At 37.9% G+C, this 19,033-nt stretch overlaps 2 protein-coding genes across 6 annotated transcripts; one reads left to right on the plus strand and one right to left on the minus strand.

The window, feature by feature from the left end:
- Positions 1-253: 253 nt before the first annotated feature.
- LOC147525294 (uncharacterized) lies at positions 254-5,405 on the plus strand. 5 transcript variants are annotated; one of them, XM_086606097.1, is made up of 9 exons: positions 254-468; positions 713-1,350; positions 1,581-1,676; positions 1,808-1,948; positions 2,149-2,270; positions 2,357-2,450; positions 3,405-3,455; positions 3,539-3,606; positions 4,527-5,405. In XM_086606097.1, the coding sequence occupies exons 5-9, from the start codon at positions 2,260-2,262 to the stop codon at positions 4,984-4,986; spliced, it is 684 nt and encodes a 227-aa protein (XP_086462223.1). In that variant the 5' UTR covers positions 254-468; positions 713-1,350; positions 1,581-1,676; positions 1,808-1,948; positions 2,149-2,259; the 3' UTR covers positions 4,987-5,405. The 5 variants fall into 5 exon arrangements, with proteins under 5 accessions (XP_086462223.1, XP_086462230.1, XP_086462250.1 ...); XM_086606104.1 differs by having other exon boundaries at positions 1,283-1,350; XM_086606110.1 differs by lacking the exon at positions 254-468 and having other exon boundaries at positions 613-1,350; positions 1,890-1,948.
- A 7,272-nt stretch (positions 5,406-12,677) lies between these two features.
- Positions 12,678-13,667, minus strand: LOC147525295 (uncharacterized). The gene is made up of 2 exons (XM_086578980.1): positions 13,121-13,667; positions 12,678-13,018 (listed from the first exon to the last, which is right to left on the minus strand). The coding sequence occupies exons 1-2, from the start codon at positions 13,665-13,667 to the stop codon at positions 12,678-12,680; spliced, it is 888 nt and encodes a 295-aa protein (XP_086435106.1).
- Between the last annotated feature and the right edge of the window lie 5,366 nt (positions 13,668-19,033).

A 19,033-nucleotide genomic window follows, 5' to 3' on the forward strand; every position in this document is an offset into this window, starting at 1 on the left:
TTTAGTTTTTAATGTTCAATTTATATAAAATAAAATTATAAATATTAATTAATTTCCACGTCTTTTGCTGTGTCCGCGTCTTATATTTTTGAGATATAACCGAATCCCCGTAAATGTCCGCGTACTTGCAAAATAGGGTAGAAGTTATTGTGTTAGAAACCTCTACATTTACTATTGGTCTAGGCCTAACAAATTTTATAACATATGTTTTAAGCGGCCATTGTATATCAAATTCTATTCAAATTTGACTCTGCCACCTCTTTTTCCCACGCATATTTTGCTTCATTTAACACTAAATTGCTCCAAAAACTTCCTCTCATCAGAAAATGTGGTTGATTCATCCTAAACTAAAACAGGTTTCGCTACTATCTCTCTCCTCGAACTCTCTCACTATCAAAAACCCACTTCGTGTTCTATTAAGCTTCAAATATGCCGGCTGTTATGCTGAAAATCAAAGATGAAGATAAGGTATGCCATTACTTTAAGTTTTGTATAAAACCTTTAACTCAATACAAAAACCTTAATTTGATTGGCACCTGTTTAAGGTTTTGGTTTAATTTATTGTTGTTTTGTTCCAATAAAATTATATCTTAAACACACAAAATATGTAATCATGTAAAATTTATAAAAATAAGGTTTCGACACTGGGGGTGATGGTGGAGAATTGAACTAACAATCTCTAATGAGGCTTCAACTTGTTTTTCTTCCTTAGAAATCGCCCCGCCATCTGCCGAATCCGCCTTCGACCCTCGTCTTTGGTTTCAGCAAGATAAGCAGTAGATCCAATAGCAGCTAATTACCATCATAAAATGTTTCAACATCCATATTATGCTTTCGCCTTTCAATAACTTATCACCTTCAGATTTAATCCAAGACACAATTTTTCGTTCAGTAATTGTTGAACTTAATGTTGACATGAATATTTCACGAATCTTATCTTGAATTCTTGTTCTGCGTATTGGGTTTGGTGTTGAAGAGAAGTTTGGGTTTATTCTTATTAGAGCTTTGTAGGTGAACCAATGTGAAGTGAAGGCACACTCGCCATTTGTTTTTTGTGCTTTGAAAACAAAATGTGAAAGGAGAAGATAGGATTTCGGATGTGCAGGAAGGAGAGATTTGAGGCGAGAAGAATGGGTTTAATTGGGACTCTTTTTTTCTCTCCTGAGTTCTTGTGACTTTTGCTAATGTTGTTAAAAAAGGACCTTGTTGTTACCTGTCACTACTGCTATATCATCATTTTGTTTATTATCGTCATTTGATGTGCATGTTTCTTTTGCATCAGATTTCATGTTTAGCCTCATGTCAAGAGATATCACAGCAAGTGCTGGGTATGATTACATACTCTGTCAGGTAATTTGTCAATATCTAGGAAGTATTGTTGTGTGTGATTATTTGGGGAAGGGATTTGGCAAATACTTCCACCACATACTGGGTGGTTGGTGACTTGGTGTGGCTGTGGGTGTGTTGGTGGGAACGTGTGTAGCCACATGTTTTGGAAGTTATCAGGGAAAGGGACTTGTCAAATCCTTTAACTGTATACGAACTCAATATTGAGTATTTACTATTTTTGTTGGTGACAGTGGCGTCTAAGGGAAAAGATTGATTCTAATGGTTGCACGTCTGCATTTCTGGAAGAGTGACTGAATGTGGGTCTCACCTTTATTCTTTCTGCACAGGTGAGGATATCTTGCACTTGTAAGATTAATTTTTATTAGCTCATGTACCCTTGCCCTTTAGGATCCTCTTTTAAGAGTTGATTAGGATCTTTCATCATTCAAAGCAAACATGTAAGCGCGTTTTCTTGTAGTTGGAAACTTGTGAATGATCCAAACGGAAGCCAGTCTCTGACCAGTGACCCTTTGCTTTTGATTAATGGGAAGCTGTAGCAGTGACTTGAATTTGTGGAAGAGGTTGATCTGGCCTTAAGCTCGAGTCCTATTCCACAACAGTATGTTCGTTACCTGTTTAATATTTTGGCCTTTTAGTATTATCTTAGACTGTGTGATAGATATGCTTCAGAATGGAATTGGCTGTGAGATTTACTCTCTCTTCCTTTCTTTCCCCCATTTTCATTTTTTTCTTCTTCTTCAATGTTTCTCCTCATTTAATTTGCAATATATTCGTTTGTTGGTGTTGTTGATGTCATAGATATTTGAGAAGGTTAGTCTCCAAATATGTGAGAGTGGAGTGACAGGAAATAAAGATGAGTGTGATCGACTTGGATCAAAAGCCATTTATGCATTCGTCTACCCAAACTTTATGATAAATAGGTACTCTCTTTCTGTTTCATTCTTGATTTTCCTGTCTCACCCACTTCACACAGTTTTTCCCTAATGCCGAAGTTTTGGTTTTGTAGGTACGGTCCTTGGATGGATACTAATCTAGTACTTCCACTTGGGCCTAATAAGTGCCAAGTGATATTTGACTACTTTCTCGAATCTTCTCTCAAGGTATGTCGCATTTATATAGAATGGGCTGTAGATTCCATTATACCGCCACAATTTGCAAATTGCAACAGGCATTGCCGTGCCATATGGCTTGGGCTAGCCCATGTGACTTAAAGATCAATAATGCTTCAGATGGATTTGAAGTTCGTTCTTGTCCAGTGAGTTTGTCATTTGTCACCATGCTCATTTGTCACCCCATGCTCATCACATGGTTTGGAGTTTGAGGCAGTGGAGTTTCTTTGTCACTCAAGCATTAGTATTGATTTAACATGTACTACCCATGTTGACCACACTTATTTTAGAAAGAGTAAATCTAGCGCCTAAAGATCACTTATATCATACAATGGCATGGAACTAAGATGTGATGTTTGCGGAGATTGATCTAGACATCATGAAGAACATCATACGTGGTTTTGAAATGTTTGAACTTGCCAAATGTACCCCGCAGTTTTTAATATTTCTCAATTTTTTTAGTTCATCAGTTTTACATAGAATTTTCAGGCTTTTGTCGTGGTTTGAAAATTCCAAATGAAGTGATCTTTTGGTATGAAAATCATTAAGATCATCTTTGCCAATCACAAAAATCCGCATTGTCGATGCTTTTTCGCCCAATAAAGTTGGATACTATTGTTTTCCTTTTCGTAAAATATAGTATCCATAAGTGAAAAATCTCCGATTCTGTGTTTTGTTTTCACCTAAGTTACAGTGACACATATAGGTGTGTCCAAATCTGGCACAGATACGAAGTGTCTGACATGGCGAAATATCAAAAAGCAAGGTATATCAGATACAATGTGTCCGACACGGACATGTGGATACGTATCCAACTTGGATTATTTTTAAGTCCATTTAACATAGGTGTTCACTTAAAAAGTCAAAACCATAGTCGAAGTGTTGAACCTATCTCATTTTTTAATTCCATCGACTGATTGAGCTACTCTTCATCTAATGCCTCAGGATGACAAATCTTTTATTGAAAGTAGTTTAGCAGAAAGTGAAAGAGTCCAGGTTTGAACTGTCAAATGCTTTTATTAAAGAAATAATTTGTGTCCCCCTTCCCTTTTCCTGAAAAATCTATCTACTTATTGTAGATGGAAGACATTACATTGTGTGAAGGTGTTCAAAAGGGCCTGGAATCACCAGCATACTGCACTGGCAGGTATGCTCCCACTGTTGAGAAAGCAATGCATCATTTTCATTGCCTGTTGTTTGAGAACCTCACCAAATGAATAATAATTGTGTACTTGTTTGATGTTTCAACGGGGTAAATAATATCTGTGAATCAAATGTATTCTATTTCATGTATCACATCAGCAATTAATGTATCTGTGAGGTGTATCAGTCTATTTTCCCCTGACGATTAGTATTGTGATAGGCTTTGGATGTCCAATAGAGTTATGCTGCTTGAAAGCTTTAGTTGTTACCCCTGCCGCTAATATAGATGGGATCTATGCTGCTTAACAACTTTGAGTTGAAAATCTGCCTCAAAGTTTTACAATTTTCTTAAACAATGATGCTGACACAGCACATCACATGCCAGATTGTAGCTCATGTAACAGCCTATAGCCAGCTAATGTTGAGTGCGATGCATGTTAGAGTTGGATATTCAGTTGGTTTTTCTTAGTTTTATTGTAATGAACCTTGCTGTCTGTGTAGACCTTGTGACTTGGTCCTCAGAATATTTCTAGCGAGGACCTGCGTAGACCATCAGTTAGTTCTTAAATTTTTCATGTGGCCCTATCTCTTGGCATAATCGGACGTAAGAAAATATGGAGAAGCCCTAGATAGCTTGTAGGTAGCTAAATATATAGAAATGAGTAGGTAGCTTGTAGGTTAGTGTTTTAATGTAATATGCTGAAAATACGGGTATAAGCCAATTTAAACAGGTATAAGCAACTCTGAAGCAATATGCAAACAGTTTAGCACTATAAGCTTTGCCTATATTGCTAGAGCAGTCACAAAGCAAAATTATGCATTTTTTATCGAACTTGTTCACAGAATACCCCAATGGCACCTATAGACAATTGTATTACATGTATATTTGCTGAATTGCTGCTTGCATTTTTTGTATGTGAACAGGGTTTTTAAAGAAATGAAGAATTGCGGGTTTGAGCCAGACCGTGATACATTCAATACTTTAATTAGTGCTTATGGTCAATGTGGCTCAGGGATTGTCGCATTAAAAATGTATGATGAGATAATCAGAGTGGGATTTAGACCTTCAGTTACTACTTACAATTCACTTCTGAATGTGCTGGCCCGCAGAGGTGATTCGAAAGCAGTAGAAGCAATGATTTTGGACATGAAGAGCAAGGGCTTCAAGCCTAATGAAACATCACTGTCCTTGATGCTTCATTGTTATGCAAAGGGGGGGAATATTAGAGGGATAGAGGCAATTGAAGAAGAAATCTACAGTGGAGAGATCTTCCCAAGTTGGATGCTCTTGAGAACTCTCGTTCTTGCAAATTCCAAGTGTAGAGCACTGAGGGGCATGGAGAGGAGCATTCAAAGAGTTAGGAAAGAAAGGATACAAACCTGACTTGGTCGTCTGCAATTCAATGCTTTCCATATTTGCAAAGAACAGGAAGTATAACCAACCACAGGAAATGGTGCAGAAAATCCGTGAAAGTGGTTTGGAACCAGATCTTATTACCTACAACAGCTTGATGGACATGTATGCACGTGGCGGAGACTATTGGAAAGCAGAAGAGATCCTCAAGGGGATATAGAAAGTTAAATTGAAACCAGACCTTGTATCTTACAACTATGTGAGCAAAGGGTTTTGCACGCAAGGACCCATGCAGGAGGCTCTGAGAACAATGTCAGAGATGATAGCTATGGGAATCAGGCCTTGCATTTTTATGTACAATACTTTTGTTGCTGGATACGCTTGTAAGGGAATGTTTGTGGATGTGCATGATGTGATTAGCTATACGATGCAGCAGAACATTTGAAAAAGTTGCAACCACAATAAAAAAGATCTATCCAAATGAAACAACAACTAAAATCTTTAATCGTAGAAACATGTCTGAGAACCTTGTATAAAAAACATCAGAATTGTCCACAGGAGTAAAATTTTATACCAACAGCCAACCACATCCATTAACTAAACTGTTGACATTACCATTACATATTAATGACAACAGAAATCTTTCCTAACCATAAATATTTTCTCAAAGTTCATACTGCCAATTCCAAGTTGGTTCACTGCAGTGACAAACTGTTGATGGAGCTCAACTGACCACACTACACGTGGTTTCTTAGATGTAGAAAGGTTGTTGTTTTCCAATTCTCCTTCATCTTCTTCTTCTTTAGCATCTTTCCTCTTATTCTGAATTTTCCAGTTGCCATCGGTTCCTTCATTAGCAGATGAAGCATATTCAACATCATCACCAGCTCGTTTATGTCGATCAGTTTCCTCCATGCAAAAAGAAAGTTTGAATTCGTCTCTAAAGTGCAAGAGCTGACATCTTAATAATAGGAAATGGTACTCACTGATAATAGGAAGGTTCATTTCCAGTCCAACGTGTTCAAGGAGTTTGAATCCGACACTATTTTCTTATGTTCAAGGAGCTTTCATAATCAATTAACTCTGCAAGATATTCCATTCAATGTAGTCGTTCTCATCCGCCAATTGCATCAGTTGTTGCATCTGTGATCTTCCATTCTTTTCAACATTTCTTATTATCTGGCGCGTGCATTGTATATGTGTTGCAACTTAGAAGAATTATTTGGATCTTGCTCTTTGATGACATTAAGAACCTGTTTTGGCTTGACTCACGTAAGGTCATATGAAACAAAACCTTTTGCTCCTCAAGTGTTAGCCTACCCCCATATGTATGACCCCCTAAGTCGGTTTTCGGCGGGTGGTTGTGAAGACCACATTCAACACTCACCTTCCACTTATCATCACACCTAGGCAAGTAAATCCCCCTAAGCAAGAAGGGACAATCACACTTCTTTGTGCCACTCTTTATATTTCTTTTCCTTTTCTCATGTTGATCCTTGACTATTTTCTTATGTATACCAAACTTCCCACTCCTTTCACAACCAAGGAACAACCTGGGTGTCCTTCCTTTTGAAGAATGATAAGATTTCTTGATCACAACAATGGAACCAGTTTCCATCCCTATTATTAATGATCCATCCGATAAGTTCTTCCACGACTCTCAAAGACCTACAATTCAAACAAAAAACATATAATTTTAACAAATCATAAAGAGAAAAACTAAAACTTATAAGAAGGAAAAGTACCCTGTCAGTTATGAAATGTTCTGTCAGATCAACATTCATAAATTGCGACTCCAGATCCTACAACATAATAATAAACGAAATATCATCAATAAACAAAAAAAAAACACTAATGTTCTCTTCTTCTCTTTCTTTATCCGATACATGAGCTTCTTGTGCAGCTGCAAAGACAAATTCTTTTGTCTTTTCAGTGTTTCCTTGTTTCTCTTCTCTCCTTCCATATACAACACCATCAAATTTGTTCTGAACTCCGTTGCTGAAAGCAAATTCTACCACCTTTTCAGTGTTTCCATCTTTCTCTTTTCTCCTCCCATATACAACATCATCAATCCAGAAATCCACTACCCAAACTTGATATATACTTGTTTAACACTACTTAGAGGTTTGAACTCTCTAAATTGATGCAAAAGCACTCAAGGTTCCTTACTCACGATCTTTGTTTCGTAGAGTTTGAATAAGGATTCGAACTAACTTAAAGTTTAGAACAACTACAAATTGGATGTTACAATTAAGGGAACTAAGGAGTAAGGTTATAATATTAAAGCTAGGATTTCCTTCCTACACAAACATTAAGAAAGACATTAAAGTTTGAAAACATGCACTAAATACCAAAATAGAGATTTGAAAGAAAAGGTGGAGAGTTAATCCTCCTCATGTGAAACTATCATTAGATGTTGATTTGAAAAAGGTTATTTGATCCTTCCTAGACTCATAGACAAGCCCCTAATGGAAGAAAAGATTTGATCCCTAGCATGTATGGCTCACTTAAGAGCTCACATATGCTAGCAAGTGGAACTAAACAATGACTTATCTCTAAGCTCATTGCTTTGATTCCTAACTAGACACTACACCAACTATCATTTTGGGATAGGGTGTAGAGCTAGTTGTTCTTCCTAACAACCTACCAAACCAACAAAAATTGATTTACCCTCATATGAGTTGGATTAACTCCCCAAAAGGAAGTTAGCTCATGATCCTTGGGACAAGGATTTATAAACTAAAAAACACAAAGAGAGAGAGAGAAAGGAAGAAGATAAACAATCAAACTCATTTGATATATTTATTTTCTAGAAGAAAACAAGTGTTTCCTCCATTAAAACTATTACAAGCTTCTTACAAAAACTAAAAAGCTAACCTATGATTTTTTTTTACTAAGGAACTAAAATAATGCCATGTGAGGAAAATAAGTCAAGGGAGTAAATGGAGTGTCCCCCACCCTTGTCTAATTTCTTCTCCATTTGAGAGAAATCTCATTTCCTCCCACGTGAATCATCAAACCACATTAATTCATTTTTATCCACCACATTAAAACAAAGTGACACCTTGCCTTTTTTCACTATTAACACCTAATCTAATTTATTACATGCAAGGTGTCAACTTTGCACCAATAATTTGTTATTTTTGTCTTGACATGCTCCATGATTGATGACTCATCCAATCTTGTCCAGTATAGTGGGTCCATATGCAGTCCAGTGGCGGTCCGGTATTTTGGGCAGTTTTACAACTTCCCGCCTATGCGTATAATTCATCGCCCTGATTGTCTGAGCAGCTCTCTTGTCGCATTTGGAGTCCTGGTTCGAGAGGTAGGAGCTTTGGAAGTTTGATGCTTCTGTGCGGATTTGGAAGAATTCATATATACGTCGTTCCTCGTGCTTTTATCGCGGTTTAACCAATATTTCCATGTTTCTTTGCAAATACACGCAAATATGAAAACATATTTATTTCATGATTATTAAACACATAATTAACCAAATTTATATGTCTCAATGGGGTTTCATAATACACTTTTGGGTGCTTATCACACTACCCCAAACAAGATTTTTTGTTTGTCCTCGAAGCAAAGAAGAGACACTAAAATAGATAAGTGGCCAAAATGTGTAGTCCTAAACTAATTCTTGTTTTAGCGAGTCGCGGTTGCATTGACCATATGCAACAAGGCCTTAAACCACTAGGAATTCCCTAGTGGGCGAGTTATAACCTCGTGAGAGTTTTCCGAAAAGATACTCACAAACTTCATTTATACTACAACGACTTCGATGTGAAACTTCGTTTCTTAAATTAATCTCATATATCCATACATCTCCTTAGCGAGGAGCGAGGATTGATTTCTTTGAAACTCAAGTTAATATGTATTCAATAATTAAAACATCTACATATGATTATTCATGCGAAGTGAACTTTTCATTGAAATATACTAGCGAGGGTTGTTTTACGGATCCCTTGGAGAGCGTGCACCTAAATGAGTTCTCCGCGGTATGTGTTGAAACACAAATTCACTCAAAATTTTTCCACTCGGGTTTTGTTAACTCCGGTTAATGCGGTGGGCACACATTTCCTCACATCTCAATGACGGTCGAGAGGAGCCGATGTCGATCAATCACGCCTACTACTTATTATCACACCACCCTACTCCTAATTGAGCTAGAGGTCTTTATTAGGTATTGTGGGGCTTAGGTGGATAGTGTACAAGAAAATGAAAATGGATAATCAAAATTTACGAGTATGAGAGAATAGGGACTTCATATATTTACACTAGAGAAATCCTTGTTTTCTTTCCTTCTTCTAACTGAGCTTTATAACCTTGTTCTTAAGCCTCTAATGGATTTATTATTATATCTTTTTTTTTTTTTTTTTTTTAGATGGCTTAAAAACATGATTCTATTTTTCTTTCCTGAAGCAAGTAACTGACTTTTATTTGGGACAAGTCTTTCTCTTTATTCTTTCCACATTTCATCCTATTTCTCATACTCATCACTTAGATAGGTTCTTTTATTTGGTTTAATAAATGGGTAAGGAATTTTTGGTGAAAGTGAAAGGTTTGATGAACGGTTCAGTGGAGTGACTAGCGGTAAAATTTGTAACAGGTAAGAATTTTTAGCTATGTCGATCCAAAGAAGGCCTAAATTCTCGCCTAGGGTTTGGGTGGTGATCAAGTAAGTAGACGCGTGATTTCTCTAATCGGAAAAACTACTCCTTTGTGTCATCACACACAAATCACTAATGTCAAGGTTTTGGTTAGATTCTCACAGATTTATAGTTTAAGTAACTAACCGTTGGTTCCGAGAACTTACCGCCATGTACAATCGATGATACTCAGTACATGAATATTCATGAAAAGATGTATAAACTATTGCATGCGTATTATTTAAAGTTTCTTAAAACAAATCCTAATTCGGATACTAATGTGAGATTTCTAGACAATTTTCATCATTTAAAAGGAAACAAGACTTTGTCACTAAGTACAATTATTAATCATGAAAAATAAAAACTATATATAGGCTACAAGATGCCTAATTTTTTGCTCTGTTTAAAGCACCCCCAAACGTAATGATTTTTTTTTTTTTCCAAATAAGCTAGGGTTAAAGCAGACCCCCACCGCATTAAATTAACTTTTCCTTACATAGATGTTACCACTTTCGCATCCTCTTTTTACAATTTCCTTACACAGGAAAATCTAATGGATGTGCAAAGTGAACCGTAGAAAATTCACCATTTCCATGCAAACTAGCAAAATAATCCGCTACCCTATTCACTTCCACGAAACACATGAGTAAAGGTTATGAATCTGAATCCATCTTTCTTCCTTTCAATCACGCCATCACATCTCGACCCGATTACCAAGGTGGTTTCTCTTCTTTATTTATCGCTTTGATGGCTCTTAAGGAGTCCGATTCAATTTCAACTTCTAAAAAGCCTTACGCCAAACATCTCTCTATACATACCTCTATCGCTTTTAGTTCTTGGAATAAAAGCGGCGCCAAGTCCTCCACTTCCACGTAACGCAGCCAATACCCTTTTCTTCATTATTTCTAATAACACCTCCATGACCTGGACCATTGTCATCTAAAGCACCATCTGTGTTAGCTTTCAACCTATTACCCGCGGGGGGAATCCATGAACAATTTGTATGTCTCTGCTGTTTGAAAAGAGTAGTAATACCTAGTCTGACAAACAGACATCTTCCACATGCAATCATCCACCGATTTCGGTCTAGTAACTTGAAGATAGTTTCTCAAATCACGCACTAGCTTATTAAATACCACCTCAACTGGTTTCGCATTGTGCTGAAATCTTCTTGCATTGCGTTCTTTCCAAATACTATCCACCGAAGCACAAATGAATACCTTCAAAATCTCTCCCACATCTGAGTTTTTACAGCTTCGGATAATCGAGACCCATTCTTTGTTCGCATTGCTCACATCAGTAAAGATACCAAGGAGTTGTTTTACTCTATCAAATAGTTCCCTTGAATAGGTACATTCAAAGAAAAGATGATCTGAATATTCTCTGCTGCTTTCACATAGACAACATGAAGATTGGTGCATAATTTTTTTTTTAACTAACCTGTCTTGAGTCGGCATACTATTAGAGAATAGTTGCCATGTTGTAAATGAGTGCTGCAGCAATACCAACCTTCCCCATACCAAACCGTACCCGGGTTTCTTCTCCCTTTTCCTCGACAAAGCTTCATATGCGCTCTTGGAATTGAACCTACCACTCTGATGAGGAGTCCATACAATGAAATCACTATCTAGATGAGAGTTAATTTGCACCTCCAAAATGTCCTGCTTCAAAACTGCATCTTGCATACCGTGTACTTCTTCATTCCATCTGCCATTCGAAATAAGCACCTCTACTGTAGCATTCAGCTGAAAATCCCAAGCTGCTCTCGCCTCTGCGTCCTCAATCAAAGGAGAACGAGCACACCATATGTCGTGCCATAATAGAGTGTCTGCCCCATTTGCTATTTCATATCTGATAAATCTTTTAGCCTCCTTTCGAGACGCCAAAATATTTCTCCAATTCCATGAGCAGTCTTTTGGTATGCTCATGGTCCAGAAGAATTTGTCTTTGATATGCTGCTTCCATGTCCAGTCAACCCATATCGTATCTTCTCTCGTAACCAATTTAAAAATCAGTCCACAGAAGGCACCAATATTCCACCGTTGTAAATTCATTACTCCCAGTCCTCCCTCCTCTTTCGAAAGACAAACAGTACTCCAACTCGCTTGATGATGCCCTTTCTTTACTGTAGATCCAGTCCACAAGAATTGTGCACAAATCTGTTGCACATGTTCAAGAACTGTGGAAGGTAAAATGAAGGTTCTAGACCAATAAGTATGAAAAGCATTAAGGACAGAGTTTATGACTTGTAGTCTTCCTGCATGAGACAACAACTTTGATTTCCAATTCGAAATCTTGCTAGTAACCTTCTCTATTAATGGTTGACATTCCCTTATTCCCAGTCTTGCCGAAATGAGAGGTAGCCCAAGATATCTCACTGGAGGTCTAATCAATTCAATCCCCATCATCTCAGCTAAAGCTTTAGCATCCTGCTGATTAAGACCTCCTGCTAACAAGGAAGTCTTATGATTATTAATCCTTAGCCCAGTTGCCTCTCCAAATCCTTGTAGACAGTCTTTAATAGCTTGAACTGAAACCGTGTCGCCTTTACAAAACATTAACACATCATCAGCAAATGCTAAGTGTGTCAATCTCACCTTGCTGCATTTGGAATGGAACGTAATGCTTTTGTTATTGATGCTTTACATGAGAAGCCCACTGAGAATTTCCATTATCATCACAAACAGATACGGTGATAAAGGATCACCTTGGCGAATGCCCTTTTTGCCTGCAATAAAACCTTCAGGAGCGCCATTGATGAGAATGGAATACGATGGAGTAGAAATGCACATCTCGATCCATTTATACATAGCTTCAGGGAATTTAAACACTTTGATCATGGCTAAGATAGATTCCCAGCTCACTGTGTCATAAGCTTTCCTTATATCAAGCTTTATCGAACATCTGGGGCTACCATACTTCCTGTCATAACCTCTGAGAAGTTCATGAGACAAAAGTATATTATCTTGTATTGATCTGTCAGGAATGAAAGCCGACTGATTAGCATGAATAATATCATTGATGACCATCTTTATTCTATTTGCTATGATTTTAGAAATGCACTTATACACTGTGTTACATAAGCTTGATAGGGGCGAAAAAATCTTCAACCTTAGAGGGATTGTTAACCTTAGGAATGAGGCATATAAATGTGGCATTAACCCCTCTAGGAAATTTGAAGAATTTAAAAGCATTAAGTATAGCATTAGTGAAGTCATGCCTAACAGTGGACCAACAACTCCTGAAGAAATACGGAGTGAACCCATCAGGACCCGGAGCTGCATTCTCCTTCATACCAAAAAGAGCTTCCTTAACTTCTACAGTCGATATCTCCATTTCCATTTGTGCTTGCATGGCAGGTGATAGATAGGATTTGACTTGAAAGCAATTGAAGAAATCCTCTCCACTTATCTCTCCTGCCTCAGTTCCCAGAATCTCACCATAATATTCAACAAAGGCTTTAATTACATCACGTCCTCAGTAACCGTGCCTCCATTCGCGTCGAAGACACCATATACCACTCTTTGCCTTCTTTTCCTCAAGAGTTTTGAAGAAATATGCTGTACATTTATCTCCCACTCTTGTCCAGGTTTCATCCTGTTTGGATTTAATATCCGCAACTTCCATTCTAGCTAGTTCGCTATATTTCTCTAGGGCAATTTTTTCATTTTGCCCTAAGAACTTGTCCCATGGTTTAGCTTGCAGCTGTCTTTGCACATCATATAGAAATTCCCTTGCCTGCTCAACTCTAGAATGGAGATTGGCAAAATTATTTCTAGCCCATGGTTTGATCCTGGACTTCAACATTTTGAGTTTTTGCATCAGAATATACATAGGATTGGAGTACAACTGAGTTGCCCATACTTCAGCCAGCATGTTCTGGAACTCCTGATGCTCCACCCAGTAACTCTTGAATCTAAACGGTAGCGCTTTGCTTTCATAATCATACCAGAAAAGAAGACCTGGAGAATGGTCTGAGATACCATGAGGTAAGAATTCCACCATCGATGTAGGGTACGTATCATTCCATAAGCTGTTCACCAAGCATCTATCAATCTTAGACATAATCCTGCCGTTTCCTACCACTTTGTTGTTCCACGTGTAGAAGAAACCATTAAAGCTCAAGTCGGATAAACCGCTTTACGATACATTCTACAAACTCCATAACTTCTCGCGGATGCATCGGACTTCCTCCCACCCTTTCTTCAGCCTTACTTATGTTATTGAAATCACCAACAACAGCCCAAGGACCAGAAACTGTTGTCTGGATAGTGCTAATATCCCTCCATAGATTAAGCCTAAGAGTCTTAGCATTTCTTGCATACACTACCGTAATAAGAAAAACTTCATTAGTCGGCTTAAACAACACCTGGCAATGTATGAACTGGTCTGATTCCTGTAATTTCACAATCTCTATCTTGTATGGGTCCCAACACACCCAGATTCTGCCTGCCGGATCCTTGCTGTAATTATTTATGTGTTCCCAACGCGGACAACAAATATTACGAATAAGATCATATTTCTCCTGCCTTACCTTTGTTTCAAGTAAGCAAAATACACTCAACTTCTTGTTTACCCTAACATTATTAATCTCCCTTGCCTTCTCAATATCATTGGTACCTCTAACATTCCAAAAGCACATGGATGTAATCATCTATGGTTTTTGTTCTTGGAGCCCTTAGGTCTGCCCCTACCCTTCTTTCCTTTGCTCTGAGACTTTGGTGTAGATACACGGCTACTGTTCTCACTGCAGTCTCTACCTGACCTTGTCTTCACTTCACTGGCCGACGCAACATCTGGCGTGCCTTGTGTCTTATCACAACAATGTTCAATGACTTGGTCATGAAAGAAAACCATTTCAGTTTCAGTTTCAGGCTCCTCAATGTCTAGAGATTCTTCATTCTCATTTATATCAGTCAGTAATTGGAATCTACTAGCTTCCAAATTGAAAGCCCTGTGCAGCTCCTCCTCCATTAAATCCAAGATAGTAGGATCACATTCATTTTCAGTACTGATAAGTGACTGCTCGATCGACTCATCTCCCTGTTCAAGATTCACTCTAGTTTCCTGCCATACAACAATGCTCGTACTTCCACTACACTGCAAACCACTTCCATCTACCTGGCTTTCTACTGTTATTCCATTTTGATTTATCAACCCGGCCGTTCTTCTTTAAACTAAACTACGGGGTTGGCTTGATCTAGATTTTGACATTCTTTGTTGCATCATATCGGTGTTTCCATTGCTTGTAGACGCTTCCTGGTTAATCTGTCTCCATTCTGCAGCTTGATTATTTCTCTTAAGTCTCTTTTTCTGACTTTTAGACAACCTTCTCTTGTTACCTTGAGGTTCTTGTGGTTCAGTTGTAACTTGTTCCTTGCCTTTATCTGAACCTTGTGTTGTCTGACGAATCCCCTGGCTTGATTCATTGTTATTCCCATTTCTCACTCGTCTACACTCTGCCACTAGATGACCCACGATGCTACAATGATTACAAAACTTGGGAATAGTTCCAAATTGAATATTCTGCCAAAATTCGACACCTAGTTCAGGAACTTCCATAAATATCTGATCAGGGATAGGATTTGTTAAATCAATTTCAACCAATACACTAGCATAATACCCATTTGTACATTCCAATGAGTTCATATCCACCCTTATGGGACGACCTAAGCCTCTGCCCAAACTCATCAGAATATCCACTTCCCAATATTCAAACAGAATGACGCTTAGTCCTCGAAGGATCAATAATTAAAGAGAGAAAGTACCTGAGAACCGTGAGCAAAATTAGGGCTAGATTGCTGGAACAGAGAGGTTGGAGATCATAATATATTATTCAGAAAGAACAAGAAAATGTTCAATAGCACACTAAACATAGCACACGATACATAGCACACGAAATAATGAACCATAGCATACGAAACATGAAAAACAATAGCACACCAAACATAAGGTTTAGCTAGATATATGTACAATGGCAAACTCAAGTTTACCATCCAGCAGGACGTGAAGGTCTGGCGTCCTCTTTAAGGAAATGTATTTCCTTAGCATCGCCAATAGATAATAGTCCGCCAAATTTCTGCCCATTCTTTGTCTCCTGATTCCCTCAAATTGGTCTTCATCTTTTTCGTCCTTTGGGTAACATCGAACATGCCTCGTGTCGAAGGGACGCTTCCATTGACGAAACCTCAATGAGCGAATGATTCGCTTTCTTTGGGCACATGGAATCTACCTTGACCCGATCATGAAAAGTGGCGCAAACCGTGGGAAATGTGTCTTCATGATTCGACATAGCGGTGGTGGTAAAAGTATATACTGATCCCGAAAAGTGTGAGCTCGTTTTCAGCCGGAGATAACACAACCTAAAATGTTAAATAATGCATGACCCCGAGCTAGTGCAATCAATACAACGCAGCAACCTCATTGGCGGAGAAAATGCCAATCTCCCATAATGTTTAGGAGTACAAATAACATTGCAGTCCCCATGTTCATGGTCATGCTTGCTAATGGAATGGTGATGTTAGCCATGGCACATGGCCATCTTCTTCTCGTTTGATCTCAAGACCATCACCATAAGAGTCGCTAAACGCTTTGCCACTGAAAGGAATCGGTAAGAATTATGATAGATGTACTTTGCCAAGATGCAAAGAGGTTCGTGGTATGGAAGGTCCAAAGATAGGGCAAGTTCTTTGTTCGAGAAAAGATATGAGGTGTGTCACCAACTTCGGATTGTGAACCCGTCTAAGTAGAAAACCATGCGCATGGTTGAATGTTGGTGTGTCTTCCATATTAGCATAAAAGTATGCAGCCAAACTTCGGAGAATAAGTTTGGTCGGGGTTGAAGAATTAGGGAAGACCACCCAATGTTTGTGATGTAATCATGGAAGAGATGGCCATAGGCATTGGAATCCATCATAGACTTGAAAAGGATTGCTTTCGGGAATGAGTTTGGGAGGTACCATGGATGATGAAGATGCAATGTTTGATGAAGATGCCATGGTGGATGAAGTAAAGAAATGGGTAACGATACCGGCAACTGGATGGAAAAATGAATATGTAAGAAAATAGACCCTCCTGTAGCACATATTAAAATTATATTAGTCACAATGGAAATGATGACAATCCTATTAAGCATTGCATACAAAAGAAGACAAAAAGATAAGACAAAATACAAAGTAAGATGGAAAAACGTAATAACATAGATGATTATATACTTATTGACTTAGTAATATCATGGATTCTTATATTGATCTTGGAGATGCATATTTTGCACCAAACTGTTTAGGTCTACTATTTGTTGGCCGAGCTGCATCTGAATGTCCCTTTGGCTGGCAGAGAGTACAGTTTGATTTTCCATTAGGAGAGCGTGATTTTGCAAGGATTGAGAATGATTTTCCAAGATCTCCTCCTGTTCAACATCATGCGTTGCTTGACGATCTTGGAAATCTCAAGAGTTGTGATGATGATATTACGACGAGCACAGTAGTTCCCTCAAACCCCGATGAAGAAGTTTAATGCCTTCCATGGGATTAATAATATTCAAACATGACATTTTCATCAAATAAATGGTCGAATTTGAGCTTGGGGTGTTCTCGCTCATCTATCGATCGTATCGAGTCCAAAACCAACGGAGTAGTCTGTTTGAAGTACCTTTATATATGCTCTTTGAAGGGGGTGTCTCCGAGAAATTATTGGATAACCCCAACGCATCATAATCTGCGTTACCAAAGTGGGTAGAGGTGTCGACCTTCTTGTTTTCTTGGTGATTACGTTCCGTGAGGTGTTGGATCGGACAAAAGTCATCTCTTTGAGTTTGCAAAATCCAAAGTAGGTGAAGTTGAGGCTTTGTGACTTCTGATTGGTGTGATGTACCTACCACATTATGTCCCAACCAAAGGAGCACAACACGTTGATTCTCGTTTCAAAGAGCGTTGAAGAACCATGTGATGTGTATTTTCGACGCGCCACCATGAGATCTGTAGCTCGCAGATAAAGTTTTTTCTTGAATCGAATGATGACTCTTGAACAAGGGACTCCTATGTTTTATTGGGATTTGAAGTATGTCGGAGATCATTTCCTTATTTAATTCCAATCGTTGTCCATAGGCATTGAAGTAGAATTTTCCATCTTCATATCCGCTAAATTGGTAGAACATCAAAACCAATTCTCGGGAATAACCAGCTGCTGAATGATATAGAAGGGGCGTCCATCCGCGACGTATGATTTCGGTGTCAAAATAAGGAGAAAACCGGCCCTCTTCGAAAGTTTTCAGGTAGTCTTTTTCTGCCGTTATTTTTCTTGGTTGAGCCATTACTGAGGGAAGGATAGTGAAAATTGTATGAATAAGAATGGCTGAAAAAGAAGAGATTTATAGCCAATCTATGAGGCTAGACCAATCTGGAGTCCAAGTGTAGTTAATGACCCATGTGATTATGAACAGCAGCATAGGGGATCCACATTAAGTCTTTGTCATGTCAGATATCCAAATACAATTAATGAGATGGTTTAATGTTAGAAAATACGGAGGAAAGTTTCACAGGGTAGTTAGACTTACACGTAATTTCAGAAATGATGATCATAACTCAGTAATAGAATATGGATAGAATAATCGAACTGCATGTGTGACAAGTGTTATGTGTACCTTGTAGCGTGCACGATTTTCTCTAAACACCATGTGTATCCATTAATTATTTTGGTGAGTTTTGGATGGCCTATCTTTGTTATGGTTTGTTTATTTATTTACTTATTATTATTATTATTATTATTTTATTATTATTATGTATTATGTATTATGTATTATTATTATTATTTATTTATTTTATTTTATTATTATTATTTTTTAGAGAGGAAAAGACAACTAATATACACAAATATTTAATACGGAACTTCTCCATTTAATACGTAACTCGTACAAATGTGTGAGAATTATTTAACACACCATACTAATATACAAAATGAAAATCAGAAAAAAGAAAAACGGTTACATAGATCTAGATGTTCTGGATCATGTTATGCAGGAGTGATAAGAGAATAATGATAAATACTGTTATCACGATTAATGTGATAGCCCATTCGCGTTGCTCCTTTTCCCATCGGTCTATTTGATTCATTATGTTCAAGGAATTGAAAATTTGTGAAGAAGAATTTGTGAAGAGTGAGAGAAGGGAATGAGTGAAAGTGGAAAGGAGAGTTGTATTTATAAGTAGATTTCTGACCGTTGGGCATCTGACTGTTGGCATCTGACCGTTTGGATCAGGCCGTTGGGCTTTTTAATACCCGGATTTTTGATTTTTGGTTGGGTCAAAATTTTGGCCCAAGCACAAAATGAATTACAGAAATTCCCCTTATGTTTCGAAATGTTCTAAAATTTCAAACGTGGAAATTCGATTTGTTTCAACTCCAAATTGAACGGATGAGATATCGAAACGATC

Source organism: Coptis chinensis, chromosome 1 (assembly GCF_015680905.1).
Source record: "Coptis chinensis isolate HL-2020 chromosome 1, ASM1568090v1, whole genome shotgun sequence".
In the NCBI taxonomy this organism is placed as follows: Eukaryota; Viridiplantae; Streptophyta; class Magnoliopsida; order Ranunculales; family Ranunculaceae; genus Coptis; species Coptis chinensis.

Coding starts and splice junctions, on each gene's coding strand:
- LOC147525294 (XM_086606097.1), top strand. Junction 2,451..3,404: donor TTCTCGAATCTTCTCTCAAG/GTATGTCGCATT, acceptor CTAATGCCTCAG/GATGACAAATCTTTTATTGA. Junction 3,607..4,526: donor CCAGCATACTGCACTGGCAG/GTATGCTCCCAC, acceptor GTATGTGAACAG/GGTTTTTAAAGAAATGAAGA.
- LOC147525295 (XM_086578980.1), bottom strand. CDS start 13,667: ATGTCTAAGATTGATAGATGCTTGGTGAACAGCTTATGGAATGATACG. Junction 13,019..13,120: donor GGAAAAGAAGGCAAAGAGTG/GTATATGGTGTC, acceptor GAACTGAGGCAG/GAGAGATAAGTGGAGAGGAT.